At 40.9% G+C, this 18,896-nt stretch overlaps 2 protein-coding genes across 3 annotated transcripts; one reads left to right on the top strand and one right to left on the bottom strand.

Moving 5' to 3' along the window:
• The first annotated feature begins 2,524 nt into the window (after nt 1-2,524).
• LOC106584994 (serine/arginine-rich splicing factor 9) lies at nt 2,525-15,289 on the top strand. Of its 2 annotated transcripts, none has more exons than XM_014170711.3 (5): nt 2,525-2,708; nt 5,215-5,391; nt 13,968-14,173; nt 14,320-14,492; nt 14,572-15,289. In XM_014170711.3, the coding sequence occupies exons 2-5, from the start codon at nt 5,234-5,236 to the stop codon at nt 14,809-14,811; spliced, it is 777 nt and encodes a 258-aa protein (XP_014026186.1). In that variant the 5' UTR covers nt 2,525-2,708; nt 5,215-5,233; the 3' UTR covers nt 14,812-15,289. The 2 variants fall into 2 exon arrangements, with proteins under 2 accessions (XP_014026186.1, XP_014026187.1); XM_014170712.3 differs by lacking the exon at nt 2,525-2,708 and adding an exon at nt 3,352-3,600.
• gatc (glutamyl-tRNA amidotransferase subunit C) lies at nt 15,152-17,082 on the bottom strand. Its single transcript, NM_001139604.1, is given in 6 exon segments — nt 15,152-15,611; nt 15,762-15,829; nt 15,951-16,054; nt 16,307-16,476; nt 16,598-16,648; nt 16,762-17,082. Coding segments are annotated over 5 exon segments (585 nt in total). The 5' UTR covers nt 16,960-17,082; the 3' UTR covers nt 15,152-15,611; nt 15,762-15,767.
• Between the last annotated feature and the right edge of the window lie 1,814 nt (nt 17,083-18,896).

Genomic DNA, 18,896 nt, shown 5'->3' with positions numbered 1-18,896 from the left:
AATTTTGATTTAATTGATGCATATCACACTGAAATTCACAAAGATCACTCTAGCTCAGGGGTGTCAAACATTCGGACCGCGAGGGGTTCCAATCCGGCCCGCCGGTGACTAAAAATGAAACTACAGTTTTTTGACTGTCTGTCCAGCTCTCTAATAATCGCTAGACAGCCGGGGAGCATCGACAATTCATAATTTTGAGGCAAGGAAATATTTTTCTTTAGACGTCAGTACCGCCCTCCAGACGTCATTGAAGACCGAATGCGGCCTTAGGGGTAAAATGAGTTTGACACCCCTGCTCTAGACCATTCCATATAATTCATTATTCTAAACCGGGGTAGGCAACTGGTCGATTTTTGTCGGAGAGGATGATCCAGATGCCAGAACATAATTATAATAATTTGTACACTGCAAATTGACTACAACGAGCCAAAAATTAGATTGTATTTAAAAATAGAAATAATTTCATACTTTGATTACATTGAAACACGATCACATCTAGTTTTCTGTTCGTGGAAGTACTTGGTGAACAGATTTCTGCATAGTTCCTGGTGATTGTAGTCTTTTTTTGACCAGAAACTTTGGGGGGTCCGCCTGTTGGCCCGCAGTCCGCCTTTTCCCGAACCCTATTCTAGATCATTCCCTATCATTGAACCAGGTTCTAGATCATTCCCTATCATTCTAGAGAATTCCCTATTTTTCAACAAAGATATGTCAAACACCAGAAAGGAAAGAGAAACCTAATGTCATTATCAATGAAACCCAACCTCATTGGGAAAACCCAGGCACAGATGATACTAACAATGATGAGGAATTGCAGGTACCTTGTGATACGTCAGACATACACCTTTGTGAGTGCAGAGGGAGTTTTGTTAACAGCAATACAAATAAAAAGACTATTCCCTGCCTCATCATTCCCAAAATGATATCAACACATGTTTATATTGTCAGTAGTTGAATCATGTCTTTCAGACTACACATCTTAGTCAGACTGTACCCAAAGTTATTCAGCCGTATGTTCTCTAGTACAAACAGTAACCAGTGGAAGTACAGTAACTTCTATATTCTCCAGTAACTTATGTTCTCCTCTTTTATTTCTACCTCTATGGATATTTCCGGGGGTCAATGACCTCTGTGCATTTTACTGATGTAATTCTAATGAGTCAGACACCTTTCACCACTGATGTCCTGTTAGTAAAATACAAAGTCATTTTACATTACAGATGTGCTTTGAGTTAGAATTCTTGGCCATTCTAATTTCTGTCATAAGCAATGAGAGCAGAGAACGCTTGGGTGTTTATATTTTTAGCCATATGACTTAGCAGCAATTACAGTCATGGCGTAAGATGCTCCAATTTAACTAAAAAAGCAGATTGGGAAGGTATACCAAAGAAAATGTATTGCATACTTACACTACAACAGTGATTCTCAACTAGGGAGCCTCAGACTTTTCAAGGGGCCTGGGGGGGACAACAATTTTCAGGCGGACGCTATTTGCACGACAGGCCTCAAGAAACAAAAACTAAAAACAAACAAACCAAAATATGTCAAGTTTTAGTTTGGTACTATTTGAAATACAAAACATGACATGCAGCCGGTAGATGATGGAGGCAGTGTTTTTGGAAACGGATGTAACCTTTGAAACTGACAAAGTATCTAGAAGTGGACTCATGTTTCCCGACTCGGAACGAGAGCTGTGGCCTGCTATTCTCTCTGGAGCAGAGCGCAGTTGAAAGGAGTCATAACAGTGGTGGGGTTGAGTGTTGAGGTGGATCGACTGAAGTTTTGGATCCCCGGTGTCTGTGATGCACGCCGTTTGGTGAGACGCAGACCCAGTGGGGAGCCCGAGACTGAGGAGACACCCTGTCTGTCCTTCTCAGTTTTGATGTAAAGTGTTTGCCAGATAAAGTCATGCTAGGGTATATAAGTTATCCTGTGAGAGCTTTTGTTTTACGAACCCGCTATGGTGTTTCAGGTGCCAAGTTTATGGTCATGTTGCAGCAGTATGAAGGAGGGAGATTCGGAGGTGTGAATTGTGCAGGAGAGCATAGTTCAAAGGAGTGGGTGGTTTTGGTGTTCAACGCGCAGTGTTTACATTTTTAGGGCGGCCATGTTGTTGGGGATCAGAAATGTCCCGTGCGAGTGAGACGGGTTGAAGTTTCCAGGGTGAGAGCAGTGCAGAAAGTGTCATGCTGAGGCAGTGAGGAAAGTTAAGGATGGTGGGGAAAGGGTGAGGGACCCTGAGAGGATCCCTGTGAGTAGTAGGCCTGTACAGAGTGACCCGTACAGTTTGTGCATTGGTAAGGTTGGCTTTTTGGTGTTTATTGCTATGGTCATTGCCTTTTTCCCCCCCAATTCCCTTTTTTGTGAACAAATGTGCAATGCATTTTCCGAACTGTGAAAGGCACCAATAATCAACAAAGCCTCTAGTCTGCCCGAAAACCCCACGAAGAAGAAAACATGCAGACAAAAAACAGTGCAATTTGTGGGCAGGGGCGCAACCTGGTGGATGTGGTAGGTGGTTTTTGACGGAACCGGAAGTCAGTGGATGGAACTGGGTAGCCTAACTACCTTAAAGAAGCGCAGAGATCCTCCGACAAAGGTTTGAGGGTACCGATCTCTGGAGATAAGCAAGAAATAACATTATACGAGCTTTAGAAAAGAATCACAGCAACCACAGAGGTTGCAGGTCTGATCAGCGACACAGGAAGGTAGGTGACCTATCATGTACTTTTCTGCAAACCCAAAACATGGCACACGAGTCAGCTAGGCTAACTTGCTAGCTAGATGCTAACTTGCAACCGAAGCTAACGTTACATTAGTTAGTAGCTATTTGTTGTCGACAATTTGCTGGTTAAGTAATGAATGAACGGGCTAATCTGGGTTTTACATGTGAGTACAGATTGGGAATCCAGGCAGGTAGTTACCACGAGGCGATATGAAACGTGTTATGTTTGAAATATAGAAACTATCAAACTAGTTAGCTAACCACTGTATCCCGCCCCCAGCCATGTTATCATTTTTGAAAGGAAACATCACATGAATAGCTAGGCTAGCTTTAGCGTAGCAGGCTACCCTAGTCGAGAAGGGTGTAATTTCGTCCCGCAATTCGGGGCGTTCCTGTATATGCAGGAGCCCCTCTTTATACTTCTATTGGTCCATTTTAAAATACAATTTAAGATAGGACTCAGACGGGGGCGCTCCAGTACACTAGGTGGCGGTAGCCCATTCACATACACGACCTTTAGCGCCTATATATTGGTGATCGAATCTTCTGTCTGGGGGTTTTGTTAAGAGCCCCACGCTTGCTGTAAACGTTACCAAACATCTCTTGCTGTACGATTTGGAAACATAAGGAACCTATCTTTGATATGAGCGAGAAATCCTAATAAATAAAAAAATTACTCTAGGTTTTTATGTGGTTAGGGTTCCCACACAGACATATTTCCATGTTACAGCGCTTATATATGGGCGACGGGCGTACTGGTGCTAGTTCTGTGTCTCGGAACACCGGTGTGTAAACGGAAGACTGAGGCCACAAACGTGTTGTGACTGAAAAATACTGTCTGCTGCAACTGTTAAAACTGGTTAAAACAGCTTACAGTAAGTGTATCTTTAGTTTGTTACATTTTTGATGTGATATGAAAGCAGATATTTGTTTGTAGAACCGTACTGCAATTGAAAATGTATCCACGTTTAGCTGGAGTATTTGGCTGACAGGCCCATTATCCTCTAAAAAACAGACCACGTTAAGTTTCTTTAGTCCATTATTGGTCTAGGACACCGGTAGACAGTGTCCTTCACCTCCGCCTGTTGGGCATTGTTTACCCGCACTTCCACAGGAGGTGGGAGGCCGGGGCGACACCGCTAGTTAGCTAGGTCACCAATAGACAACCTGAATATCAAGTGTCGCACAAGCTTGAAGATGGCGTGCTCGAGGGAGTGGGGGGCCTGTTCAAGCCGGAACCAATGGGATGCTAGAGTGGGGGGCGTTCCTGCAGATGAATGAATGCCCACATCCAGGAACTCCCCGAATAAGCGGGCCGCAATCAGACACTATTGTCCGGCTGGGATTTCGTCTCAACAGGGCCAGGTTTTCTGATAGCGACGGAATTTAGGCGTAACGTTGCATCATTCCTACAACAGCCGAAAATGTAACAACCGTTTCCCAAGCACCACGCTGACTTGCCTAGTTATATACAGGTACAAAAATGAGAGAATGGTCGCTAAGTGCGTCGTTGGAGCATTTGTTGATACTGATAGGATAGAAAGTGAGCGCTGCTCTCAGATCAGCTTCCTCCATTCAAATCATTCCTAAACATAATTATTTCACAATACTGACGACGGATCAGCTTCTAGAGATATTACCACATACGGCTGCAAATATTAAGGTGGCTTATTCTAATGCTTACTCAATAAAAATGACAAATCACCGATTTGGTGGCACATTGCATACGTTTGTAAGTCGCTCTGGATAAGAGCGTCTGCTAAATGACTTAAATGTAATGTAAATGTTAGGCTAGTCCTCATAATTAAATATATTGTGACAAATTAGACAACAGCCTACATGTAGCAAAATAGAACTCAATTGATTTAACATGAAGTGCGTTTCAATATGATTGAAAAAACCTATAGCCTACTGTTTATTTTAAAGCAGTCATGCTTCAAATGAAAACCGATATATTTTTATACTTCGCTTGTTTGTATCAATTGCAACGACATTGGCAACTAAGTAATTGTAGTCAACTTTTGTTCTGAAGTTATCAGCGGCCACAGAGAGACGGGTCAACCATGTGATTTGATGTTTACGCGGAAGCACCTAACACACTTAACATGTAGTTAGCGTTTCTACGAGTGGTCTGAGGCAGGCATTAGATTACGAGCGTTTAAGTGCAACGTTAATACAGATGGTTTTGTTACAACTTCGATACTTAACGATGCTCCTACGAAGGTTCTAACGATGAACTTAACCTTAAGATGCTTTTGGGAAACCGGGCCCTGGTGGTTGAACCATTGGGTGTGGGTTGGGGTTTGATTAATACCTAGCTCTGTATTTGAGTTGTGTATATGTTGCAGTCTTGATAACATGTACTTGTAGGGGGTTGTTTGCAATGGTAATCTATTTTTGAACATTTATGAATGGCAGAAATTAGGGGTCAAAACATACATTTGAGTTCAGGGAGTGTTCAGTATTGATAACGGCTCTTTTTCCTTCAGGATCAGTTCAGTTAACATCATGGCAGATGGCAGGATCTACGTGGGTAACCTTCCAGCTGATGTGCAAGAGAGGGACATTGAGGATATATTCTTCAAATATGGCAAAATCAGAGACATTGAGTTGAAGAACAATAGAGGCACTATTCCCTTTGCCTTTGTGCGCTTTGAAGATCCACGGTAAGATAAACGTCCATGAATGGATTTCTTACTCGTTGACCAATAAGACCAGATTTACATTGTCATTTTAGTCATTTAGCAGATGCTCTTATCTAGAGCGACTTGAGTTAGTGCATTCACCTTAAGATAGCTAGACGAGACAACCACATATCACAGTCATAGCAAGTACAGTTTCCCTGAACTCGGTAGTAATGAAAAGATGGCAATGTGCTGGACGGCCGCCGTTTTGCGAACTCCGACTAAACTTAGCTATTTTGTGATTCATTTGGCATTTACTTTATTTTCACAAAATATGTTATCATGAAATATAACATGCTGCCACTTAATGAACTGTATGAGGCTATAAACAATCAGGAAAACTTGCATCCAGAGGCTGCCTTTCTTGTCGCCGGCAATTTTAGTTCCGCTTCATTAAGACACACGATGCCCAACTTTCATCAGCATGTCTCCTTCACAACTAGGGGCAATAAAGTCCTAGACCGCGGTTACTCTGCCCACAAACAAGATACAAGGCCCTCCCTCGTCCGCCATTCGTTAAATCAGATCATGGCTCCTTACTCCTGCTTCCTGTTTACAAGCAGAAGCTCAAACAGGAAGTACCCGTGACTTGCTCCATTGTGAAATGGTCATTAGAATCAGAGGTTATGCTTTAGGACTGCACTTTTATTCAATATTTTTTTGCTTAGATATTGCAGAATTATTGTGGGTTCTATCAAAGTAATTGTTTGCATAATTTCCTATTTTCCCCCCCTAACCCTACCTAAACTAAAGGATTGCAATACTTAGGCTTCTACTTCCAGTTTATACATACTATATACATTTTACGGACATGGTACATTTTACATTAGTTATCTATTTTTGTTGTTATTATTATTATTATTTTAAAAAAATTATTCCACCCTTCAGCTACCCTTAACCCCTCCCATCTCTAAAAAAAACCATCGCATCTTGATGTCTACTTGACAAATATTTAACTGTGGTGGGATGTTTCAAAACAGTTCTGAACCTTTCTATCATTAATTAACAAAGATTATATTGTTAACAATTTCAAAGAATGTTTTATTATCAATTAGTATTTTTCAGTTTAACCATAATATTTGAAATATTTGTTCTGTTTCTTTTTTGTGTGTTAAACTGAAATTGCAACCAGATTTCTATGGCTTGTTTTAAAAAGTGATAGTTTGGAGATTATTTCAGTTTCAAATGACCGAAAGTGACAGGTTGTTATCTGAATAAATAACATGCAATTTTTTAACATGGGGTGAGCCATTCTTACAAGTCTGCTGGAGAACCAGTTTGAATTTAAGTATGTATTATTATTTTTTTAAGCCTTTAGTGAGAGGTTCAATGCTTTAATATTGAATAATTTTAGTCTTCCAAATGTATATTCATTTTATAAATAGGGCTGTTGAATTTTGTCTGGCTTGCCAAATAAAGTGGAATCTCTTTGGCTCATATAATACATTTTTTAAAGGTATTCCAGTGTAGGCAGGGCCATCAGTAAATGGGTATTTATTTTTATTTAACTAAGCAAGTCAGTCAACAACACTTTCTTATTTACAATGACGGCCTACTGAAAGGCCTCCTGCGGAGACGGGGGCTGGGATTTCAAAATAAATAATAAATAAAACTGGGAAATGATTAAACAATTCATTAGTTATTTTATTTTTTTATTTTATCACAAATACAGTGCATTCGCCAAGTTATTCAGACACCTTGACTTTCAGAATTTGTTACATTACAGCCTTACTATAAAATGGATTCAATTGTGTTTTCCCTCAATCTACACACAATACCCCATAATGACAAAGCAAAAACAGGTTTGTAGAATATTTTGCAAATGTGTATGTATAAAAAATCACATTTACATAAGTTTTCAGACCCTTTGCTATGAGACTCGAAATTGAGCTTGGGTGCATCCTGTTCCTACAACTTGATTGGAGTCCACCTGTGGTAAATTCAATTTATTGAACCTGATTTGGAAAGGTGCACACCTATCAATATAAGGTTCCACAGATGGCAGTGCATGTCAGAGCAAACACCAAGCCATGAGGCTCCAGAGAGGCACACCGGTCTAAGGCACTGCATCTCAGTGCTAGAGGCATCACTACAGACCCTGATTCGATTCTAGGCTGTATCGCAACCGGCTGTGATTGGGAATACCATAGGGCGGCGCACAACTGGCCCAGCGTCGTTAGGGTTTGGCCAGGGTAGGCCATCATTGTAAATAAGAATTAGTTCTTAACTGACTTGCCTAGTTAAATAAAGGTTAAATCAAAAAGTAAATAAAATTGAAGTCAAAGGAATTGTCCTTAATGGTACAAAATGTGGGAAAAGTCTAGGGGACTGAATACTTTCTGAAAGTACTGTAGACAAGTATTTACCTTCCCATGGAAGCAAGATCTTGTATATTTTTTGCTAACTTTCTATGAAAATGTATTGAATTTATTTATTTCACAATATGATTACAGACTATGTCCACTTCACTGTCAGACCATTTTAATGGTAAACTACACGGTAATGTAAAAGTTGTATTTTTTTAGTGATCCAATACGTAATGTGTACACATCATCCAGAGAGGTTAAATACATTATCTAGGTCCTCTGAGGCTGTGCAGGGATCCATATTGTGGATTTAAAAGAAAACATGAGTCGTCCTCGTACAATGACCCCTTTGATTTTAAGCCCTGGATGTCTAGCCCCTTAATATTACTGTTGGATCTGATTTTTAATAGCTAAAGTTTCCATGGCCATAATAAATGGATATGGCTATAGTGGACAGCTTTGTTTTACTCCTCTTGACAGTTTAATACTTTCTGAGAAGTAGCCATATTTACTATTTTACACCTGGGGTTACTATACATAACTTTAACTCATTGTATAGGAGATTCTCCAAAATGAAAATAATTCATGCATTCTAGTCCTTTTGAAAATCTGCAATGAATACCAGGCCTGGTATACCATATTTTTTTTAAGTGTTCGATTGTTTCCAGTACTTTATCTCCAATGTATCGCCCATGTAAAAACCTGTCTGATTAAGATAAATAATATTCGACAATACCTTTGAATTCTAAGCACTAAACATTTTGCTAGAATTTTGGCATCACAACACTGAATTGTAAGGGGTCTCCAGTTTTTTAGGTAGACTGGATATTTGCCACATGGGTCCTGTTTCAGTAATTGTGAAATCAGACTTTCTTGCTGAGTATCTGAGTCTACCAGTTTTTATAGGAGCGGTTGAAACATGTTAACGGACCAACCCTGAAGTTTTCCCTGACTTGAAGGCTTTAATTGCATCTTGAAGTTCCTTCACGTGAGTCTTTCTTTACAGCTATTAATTTTTACACTTAATTGTAAGGATTCTTTTCCTATTAACTTCAGTTGGTGGAGATTGAGGAACCTGAAATGAAAACATGCTTAAAGTACTTTGCCGCCTCTTTCAGAAAATCATTTGTAACAAGATTCTTTAAATAATTTTGGTAGCATTTCTATGTTGACGATTAAAGTTGGTGCATTTTTCCCAATATTCCATCCAGTTCACTTTGTTTGTATAATATATTACGCTTGAGATTTTTTGAATATGTTCCTCAATTTATTTTTCCTCTAACTTATTCTGGCCTCTAAAGGCACATTTAAAAGTGTCCCGTACCTTAAAGGGGATCTGCTGTACCTATGTTATGTAGAATAAAGTCCATTATAAATTCTTGGTTAGAAACAAGTTGTCATCCAGTAGGTTTTTATTACATTTCCAATATCCTCACTCTCGTGGATATTCTGTATGATTAAGGTGTACACCAATTATTTGATGGTCTGACTGCATTCTGTCCCCATCAACACTTTAAAACTTTTGGTGCCAGAGAAAATGACATGGTCAAGACGATCAACTTGATTGAGCCTCTTTCATGTATATCTCACTAGGTCAGGATATTTAAGCCTCCATATATCCACTAGTTCCAATATATCCATAATATTTGTGATTTCCTTAAGTGCATGAGGGTGATAATATGTAGTGTGATTACCTTTTATGGTCCATCGAGGTATTTAAACCCGTATTTTAATCTCCCACCATAATAACTGAGTCGTATTGCTTGTTAACTCGATAAATTTTTATATATTTTCAAAGAAGCCTGGATCATTATTTGGAACATATAGATGAATGAGCCAAGTATGTTTATGGTCCAATAGCATATTTAGAAGGATCCACCTTCCTTGAGGATCTGTTTGAACAGTTTGCGCATTCTGCTCAAAATGATTGTTAATTAATATCACCCCTTTTGAATTTCTTTTCCCATGGGAGAAATACACTGCTCAAAAAATAAAGGGAACACTAAAATAACACATCCTAGATCTGAATGAAATAATCTTATTAAATACTTTTTTCTTTACATAGTTGAATGTGCTGACAACAAAATCACACAAATAATCAATGGAAATCCAATTTATCAACCCATGGAGGTCTGGATTTGGAGTCACACTCAAAATTAAAGTGGAAAGCCACACTACAGGCTGATCCAACTTTGATGTAATGTCCTTAAAACAAGTCAAAATGAGGCTCAGTAGTGTGTGTGGCCTCCACGTGCCTGTATGACCTCCCTACAAGGCCTGGGCATGCTCCTGATGAGGTGGCGGATGGTCGCCTGAGGGATCTCCTCCCAGACCTGGACTAAAGCATCCGCCAACTCTTGGACAGTCTGTGGTGCAACATGGCGTTGGGGGATGGAGCGAGACATGATGTCCCAGATGTGCTCAATTGGATTCAGGTCTGGGGAACGGGCGGGCCAGTCCATAGCATCAATGCCTTCCTCTTGCAGGAACTGCTGACACACTCCAGCCACATGAGGTCTAGCATTGTCTTGCATTAGGAGGAACCCAGGGCCAACTGCACCAGCATATGGTCTCACAAGGGGTCTGAGGATCTCATCTCGGTACCTAATGGCAGTCAGGCTACCTCTGGCGAGCACATGGAGGGCTGTGCGGCCCCCCAAAGAAATGCCACACCATGACTGACCCACCGCCAAACCGGTCATGCTGGAGGATGTTGCAGGCAGCAGAACGTTCTCCACGGCGTCTCCAGACTCTGTCACGTCTGTCACGTGCTCAGTGTGAACCTGCTTTCATCTGTGAAGAGCACAGGGCGCCAGTGGCGAATTTGCCAATCTTGGTGTTCTCTGGCAAATGCCAAATGTCCTGCACGGTGTTGGGCTGTAAGCACAACCCCCACCTGTGGACGTCGGGCCCTCATACCACCCTCATGGAGTCTGTTTCTGACCGTTTGAGCAGACACATGCACATTTTTGGCCTGCTGGAGGTCATTTTGCAGGGCTCTGGCAGTGCTCCTCCTGCTCCTCCTTGCACAAAGGCGGAGGTAGCGGTCATGCTGCTGGGTTGTTGCCCTCCTACGGCCTCCTCCACATCTGATGTACTGGCCTGTCTCCTGGTAGCGCCTCCATGCTCTGGACACTACGCTGACAGACACAGCAAACCTTCTTGCCACAGCTCGCATTGATGTGCCATCCTGGATGAGCTGCACTACCTGAGCCACTTGTGTGGGTTGTAGACTCCGTCTCATGCTACCACTAGAGTGAAAGCACCGCCAGCATTCAAAAGTGACCAAAACATCAGCCAGGAAGCATAGGAACTGAGAAGTGGTCTGTTGTCACCACCTACAGAACCACTCCTTTATTGGGGGTGTCTTGCTAATTGCCTATAATTTCCACCTGTTGTCTATTCCATTTGCACAACAGCATGTGAAATTTATTGTCAATCAGTGTTGCTTCCTAAGTGGACAGTTTGATTTCACAGAAGTGTGATTGACTTGGAGTTACATTGTGTTTAAGTGTTCCCTTTATTTTTTTGAGCAGTATATATTCCCCCTAGTCCTTTTTCCATACAACTTCATCTAAAGGTGTCGAATGAGTTTCCTGTAAACAATAGATATTATATTCCTTCTTTTAACCAGATAAACTGATTATTTTCATCTGCTAAGCCATTACAATTATTACTAGCTATACTTTTCACCACTTACCATAATGAGATACAGGTTTTGATTATACTTATCATAATGTTTGTAAACGTACCATGATAATTGAGTGTCCATATAGCTATACAATGATATTTGCACTGTTAAGCATACTGTAGCTGCAACTAAGTATGCCTCTAATTGTCTTCCTATACTCCACCCGCTACAACCTCCCCCATCCCAAGTTGGGTCGTCGTCCCAGTGACTGGCTAACCACCCTTGTACACATGGATCCAAGGGCCTTTAAGAGAGAGGGGCCTATCCTTTAAAAAGAGCACATGGTGCCACCTACGTTACAGACCCAGATTCACATCCAACAGCATTTCTAACGCCTTCGCCTTGTACCGCATCTAGTTACTAAAAAATATGTATACTGAACAAAAATATGAATGCAACAAATTCTGACTTTACTTGTTAAGAGTTCATATAAGGAAATCAGTTAATAAAAATGTATTAGGCTCAAATCAATGGATTTCACATGAGTGGGCAGGGGCGCAGCCATGGGAGGGCATGGGCCCACCCACTGGGGTGCCAGGCCCAGCCAATTCGTTTTCCCCCCATAAACGGGCTTTATTACAGAAATAAATACCCCTCCGTTTCATTAGATCTCCGGGTAGCTGATCTCAGACGATCCTGCTGGTGAAGAAGCTGGATGTGGAGGTCCTGAGCTGGCGTGGTTGTGAGGCCGGTTGGACGTATGGCCAAATTCTCTGAAACTGTTGGAGGCAGATTATGGCAGAGAAATGAACATTCAATTCTCTGGCAATAGCTCTGGTGGACATTCCTGCAGTCAGAATGCCAATTGCATACTCCCTCAAAACATGAGACATCTGTGGCATTGTGACATAACTGCACATTTTAGAAACCTTTTACTGTCCCCGGCACAAGGTCCACCTGTGTAATGATCATGCTGAATCAGCTTCTTGATATGCCACACCTGTCAGGTGGCTAGATTATCTTGGCAAAGGAGAAATGCTCTCTAACAGGGATGTAAACAAATTTGTGCACAAAATTTGTGAGAAATACGCTTTTTGTGCATATGGAACATTTCTGGGATCTTATTTCAGCTCATGGGACCAACACTTTACATGTTGCGTTTTATATTTTTGATCAATGTGTATATGTATATAAAATAGCAGTAAAACTAATTCAAGAGTTCTTTATTTGTACTATTTTCTACATTGTAGAATAGCGAAGACATTTAAAACTATGAAATAACACACATGGAATCATGTAGTAACCAAAAAAGTGTTAAACAAATCAAAATGAGTTTCTTCAAAGTAGCCACCCTTTGCCTTGTGACAGTTTTGCACACTCTTGGCTTTCTCTCAACCAGCTTCACCTGGAATGCTTTTCCAACTGTCTTGAAGGAGTTACCACATATGCTGAGCTCTTGGTGGCTGCTTTTCCTTCACTCTGCGGTCCAAACCATCTCAATTGGGTTTAGGTCGGGTGATTGTAGAGGCCGGGTCATCTGATGCTTCACTCATTGCTCTCCTTGGTCAAATAGCCCTTACACAGCTTGGTGGTGTGTTGGGTCATTGTCCTGTTGAAAAACAAATGATAGTCCCACTAAGCGCAAACCAGATGGGATTGCGTATCGCTGCAGAATGCTGTGGTAGCCATGCTGGTTAAGTGTGCCTTGAATTCTAAATAAATCACTGACAGCGTCACCAGCATACCGCCGCCACCTCCATGCTTCACGGTGGGAACCACACATGCAGAGATCATCCGTTCGCCTACTCTGCATCTCAAAGACAGTAGTTGGAGCCAAAAATCTCAAATTTGGACTAATCCAACCAAATTACACATTTCCAACAGTCTAATGTCCATTGCTCGTGTTTCTTGGCCCAAGCAAGTCTCTTCTTCTTATTGGTGTTCTTTTAGTAGTGGTTTCTTTGCAGCAATTTGACCATGAAGGCATGATTCATCAAGGCAAAGGGTGGCTACTTTGAAAAATCTAAATAGATTTTATAGTTGAGATTCAACACTATTTTGGTTACTACATGATTCCATGTTATTTCGTAGTTTTGTTGTCTTCACTATTATTCTACAATGGAGAAAATAGTAACAATAAATGTAAAACCCTGGAATGAGTAGGTGTCCAAACTTTTGACTGGTACTGTGTATCTTAATTCATTCCCACAGTTGATGAATTGTGCGTAATAAAAGCAAAAATCGGCGTTTTTGTCAGTCAGATGCATACTCACCCCATCCCTCCGCCACAAACACCTCTACCCCTCTCTCCCCTTCCACTCATAGATCGACCTACTGTTTCCACTTCACAGTAACAGCACTTAGTTAACCAGTGCTGCTCTAGCAGGGACTTAGCTGTCCTGTTCAACTGTAAGTGCTGTTATTGTGAAGTGGAAAAGACCATCTAGTTTAAGATACTTTTTGAAGAGGTAGGGTTTCAGACATTTTCGGAAGATGAGCAGGGACTCTGCTGTCCTGACGTTAAGGGGAAGCTCGTTCCACCATTGCGGTGCTAAGATGGATAAATAGACTGACTCCCATATGCAATGTGTTAATCAAATTGACATGTCCTTATGTATCAGGGATGCTGAGGATGCAGTCTATGGGAGGAATGGTTATGGATTTGGAGACTGCAAGCTTCGCGTTGAGCACCCTCGCTCTGCCTCCTCTAAATTCAACGGTTCTATGGGTGGTAGTGGTCGAGGGAGTGGGGAAGGAGGTCCCGGTGGTCCTAAAGGGAGGTTTGGGCCTCCTACTCGGAGATCAGAGTTCAGAGTTATTGTGACTGGTAAGTGGATAAAGTCTGTGCTTTTGATTTTTTTATTCAAAGCTCCTCTCTTCCTTCCATTTACAGCATGTTAGATGTACCCTGGTATTGTTGGGCGTTGCCTATAAAGGCCAAAGTTCTCAATGATTTGGTCTCTGTTCCCACAGGTCTGCCTCCGACTGGGAGCTGGCAAGACTTGAAAGATCACATGAGGGAGGCTGGAGATGTTTGTTTCACAGATGTTCAGCGGGATGGGGAAGGGGTGGTGGAGTTCCTGCGCAGAGAGGACATGGAGTATGCCATGCGGCGCCTGGACAGGACAGAGTTCAGATCACACCAGGTAACTAAACAGTCAGATCCTCAGCTATAGTGTTTAAGAATGCGTTTTCAGGACTTTCTCTGACATGGACATCTTTCAGGGGGAGACTTCATCGATCAGAGTCCATGGAGAGATGGGAGCCAGCAGAGGACGCTCGCGGTCCCGTTCCAGATCCAGGGGACGGTACTCACCCGCTTATCAAGGTCGCGGCTCTCCACCCCCTCGTTATCAGTCGCCCCCTGCTCGCAGATTGTCTCGCCATAGCCCCCCTCCACGTCGCCCCTCTGCAGCACACCGTAGCCCATCAAGCCGCAGCCCACCCCCTCGTCACTACCGATAGTCTACCTACAGGAAGGAGCCAAGACTGGTGATAACTTTCTTTTGTGTTGCTTTTTAAGTATGTCATGTGCATTCCACTATGAGGACTGTCTCCAGAGGACTTTTTAAATGGTGTAGACAGAGCGAATGGGCAGATCTGCATTTGCCTCACATTCTCATTGATTCATTCTCAGACCTAGGATATGGCGGTTTAGGGATATTTGTGAAGGAGACTGCATACTAGAGGAATACACCATAATACAGCTCTTTAATGTAGTTTAAAAAAAATAAAAATAAATCATGTTTCTCTAAGAGCCTGTCTTGCCTGCCCTGCCTTATAGAAGGTTGCCTCGCAAGTGTTCTCCATTTTGTTCCTCTTTTTTATTTTACGTGAGAATGAAATTATTTCTTTCTCCTGCCCCATTCTCAAAATAATCTTTGTATCTCGTAACAGCTTTGTTAAAAAGTGTTATTTTTTTCAAATAAAGTGAGGACTCTTAGTATGTTTATTTGTTTTAGTTCCTGAATGCATGAATTGTACATCCATTGGTTGCCTCTTTAGTCCTTGATAATCATTTGCAGAGCACCCACAAAGTATGTACCATTGGAGTGATGGTTTTCTGCTTTTTCAACATAATGTTCAGAGAATACATTGCATACATAAGGGAGTACACACACACGGATCAACAACACTGGATGATCTTTCTTTGATTTGGCTTCAGTTCGTCTGGTTTGAAGGTACCTTAATACATGCCAAGCCCTGACCCTCTTGATGGTTGGTCAGTCTTTATCATTTAGCCATGGATTTCTTTGCAGAGGTCTCTGTCAAATGAAATACAGTATCCAGTCATTAATTTACATTTCAGTAATTTAGCGAACTCTTATCCAGAGCGCCTTAGTGCATTCATCTTAAGATACATGGGTGGGAATACCACAGTCAAATTTAGCTATCAGCAAAGTCAGAGCACATACTTTGAGTCAGAACTCAGAGTGCTTCAACATGGCAGCTCTCTCCTCTCTCTTCGGTAGTGGAATGTTACCTGCAGAGAAAAGAGCAATTTAAGTTTCATGATATACAAAATGGGGTACTGCCGCCTTCAGAATGAACAACGATATTAACTCCAATTCATGAGCTGATAAAACAGTAGCCAAGCTTCTCACCTGGCGGTGCCACAAAGTACTCCTCCACTGTGTTTTTAGAGAGCTGGAGCAGTTCCTCTGCACAGTCACCCTCTGCCACGGCATCCTCCCTCAGATACAGTGCCCTACAGAACAGAGGGTTTTCAATCTGTGAGACTAAACAAGTCACCTTAAGGTTAGGTAGGTAACTATTGGTTCCCTCTCCAAAGATTACTCAGTATTTGTAGATCTGAAGCAGTTGGATAAGGGCAGTAAGCAAAATGTGATTGCTCAACCAAACCTTCAATTAAACACTTCCAATGGTTTACCACTACCCAATTCCTTCAGATCAAACACTGAAGGGCTAGGGGTTGCTTCAGAATCTGCCTGAGTCTAACCTTTCCTCCAGAACTGAATCCATTGGGTCAACCCCATCTGTGTCAACAACATGGAGCTGATCTGCAAATCGGATGGCTTTCTCCAGACAGGCCAGCCCCTCCTGGTTGCGGAAATCCACCAGGGCTAATCGCTCCAATTTGTCAACAAGGTCTACAGGAATTTGGCAAGGCTGTAAGGAAAAAGCTTATAAATTAGAATTTGTCACTAACATATAGCCATTTAAGTATTTGATCTGGCTTAATTTACAAGCTAATAAAAACCACTTCATTAACAAAGTACAGTATACTAACTGGGGGTAGCTGGTTCTCCAATACAGGCTCCCATGTTGCTACCCTGGGCACCTAGGATTGAAACATTTACATGGGCAATACAAGAAACTGCAACCACAGTCCACATGTGTACGATATGCTGTACTGTACATTAGCTAGTTAGCCTAGCGTAGCTAATCACTTACCTTAGAGTTGCGAATTCGGGTACTGTATTGATGTACTAAAGTTATCAGATGAGTCCAACGACAACAGCTAAAGTTTTGCTTGGATTTTCGGTCCTGTGACGTTATGGAAGCTCCTGTGACACCTTGGTGGTAGCACGAAGACCCTAGATTAAATGCTAGGGTCTGTAATCTTCGTGTATAATTCACTACGACATACATGTTATGCTGGCTAATGTAGCTAATTTGCAAATGCCTATGCAATTCCTATTACGATTGCGTAGCTAGCTAGTCAATTTAGTAAACTAAGCAATGGTTAGCTAGATTTTATGAGCGTCTCCGTTGATTCCTGGAACTCAAAAATAATTTCAGTCAACAGCTAACTGGCTAGCTAGCAAAGTCGAGTAGGGGAGAATATCAATTACATCCTACCGGCTTTTTCTCCAAATCCATTGGAGAAGAAAGTTAGAGGGGCGGGACTTCTGGCTTTCTCATCCAATGGGTTTTGAGAAGGAGGTGACGCAAGGAGTTTTCAATTGAGATTCTCCCTAAGCATTTTCTTAGTCAAGGATCTTCTCTGTTGACTGTGAAATGACTTTCATGGTTGACCTTAGTCAAACAGACAAGATGCTTTCTACACGGACAAAATGTTAGATGTATTTCTACTTTTTATGCAAATCAGAGATTATGAAATAAGGACAGATGTTTTTAGAATCACTTCCATTTTGTTTGATGTTTCTATTACAATAAGAATAGCAGATTTTATAAGAGATTGAAATGCATTCTTTATAATTTGAAGTATTTCTGTCAAAACAACACTTTTTTATGCAAATTAAAGGTTGTAAAAGTAAGCCAGACCTTTTTAGAATAATTTGCATTTTGTTTAATGTTTCTATGACAATCCATGAAAAAGTTATTGCAAACAAGAGATTTAAATGCATTTTTTTTAAATGATTTGATGTATTTCTATCAAATCAACACACATTTTTATGTAAATGAAAGGTTGTTTAAGTAGGCCAGGGGTGTCATTACACCAATTCTATTGCAAACGTTTCGTCTGTTGCAAAACATTTAGCAAAAGAAACCATTTACTCCAAACGCTGTTGAGCTCCGTTTAGTTTTTTAAACGGATGTCATAGTTCAGTCGTGTCTCTTAAAAAAATAAAAATAAGCAGCAGGAAGAAGTTGGAAGGAACCCTGCGGACTTCACTCCACTAGACCACGGAATAATCAACTTTTTAGATGTGCAGCTTGTGCCAAACACTTCGCAGACTATTCAAATTGGAATGGCAACCATTGAGCTGTAAAAGAACGATGGCAACGAGTGGAAACCATACAATGAAAATTAACTACAATTTCCGTTTAAGAACCCAACATTTTTTACGTCAAGTTTTGCAACTGACGAAACGTTTTGCATTAGAATCGGTGTAATGAATCATTAGCATTTTTCAATTAGCATTTTGTTTAATGTTCTATGACAATCCATGAAAAAGTTATTGGAACAAGATATTTAAAGCATTTTTTTTACGATTAGATGTATTTCTATCAAATCAACACTTTACTTTTCATGCAAATCAAAGGTTGTGAAAGTAGGCCTTTTTAGAATAATTAACATTTTGTTTAATGTCTCTAAAACAATCCATGAAAAGGTTATTGCAGATAAGAGAATTATATGCATTTTAAATAATTTCACGAATGTCTGTTGAATGTTGAATATAAAACAAATTTTACATCAGTGAAGAACTGCGGAAGAGCATCAGATTTTTAATCGTAGGTTCCAGGGTTCAAGTCCCTGTTCGGATTTGATTTTTCCCAATTTAACAATAGGTTATAGATTTTGTTATGGTACGTTGCATGAAAAATACGTAATTTAGCCTACAGTTGCCCACAGACAGCCAATGATGTGAATTCAAACTATGAATGAGAATGCACAGCACCGCATACATCTTTCGGTAAGGACTTTTTGAAGGCAGAGTTTCTAAATAGAAAGAGGTGCAACATCGCAAGACTTCCAGGAAAGCTTGCGAAGCAGACCAAGCCTGTGTTTGGGGTTAGAGAAGTCAATGGGAGAATTTATATATTCTTCCTTAGTTGTTCATTTTCTCGACATCTAAAGGCATTTATATATTTATATATACACAACCAAGATCTGTTGCCTA

This window comes from Salmo salar, chromosome 24 (genome assembly GCF_965601325.2).
Source record: "Salmo salar chromosome 24, fSalSal1, whole genome shotgun sequence".
Classification (NCBI taxonomy): Eukaryota; Metazoa; Chordata; class Actinopteri; order Salmoniformes; family Salmonidae; genus Salmo; species Salmo salar.
The sequence above is the reverse complement of the archived record's forward strand: the minus strand, read 5'-3'. Positions and strand labels throughout refer to the sequence as shown.

Coding starts and splice junctions, on each gene's coding strand:
- LOC106584994 (XM_014170711.3), top strand. CDS start 5,234: ATGGCAGATGGCAGGATCTACGTGGGTAACCTTCCAGCTGATGTGCAA. Junction 5,392..13,967: donor GTGCGCTTTGAAGATCCACG/GTAAGATAAACG, acceptor CTTATGTATCAG/GGATGCTGAGGATGCAGTCT. Junction 14,493..14,571: donor CAGAGTTCAGATCACACCAG/GTAACTAAACAG, acceptor GACATCTTTCAG/GGGGAGACTTCATCGATCAG.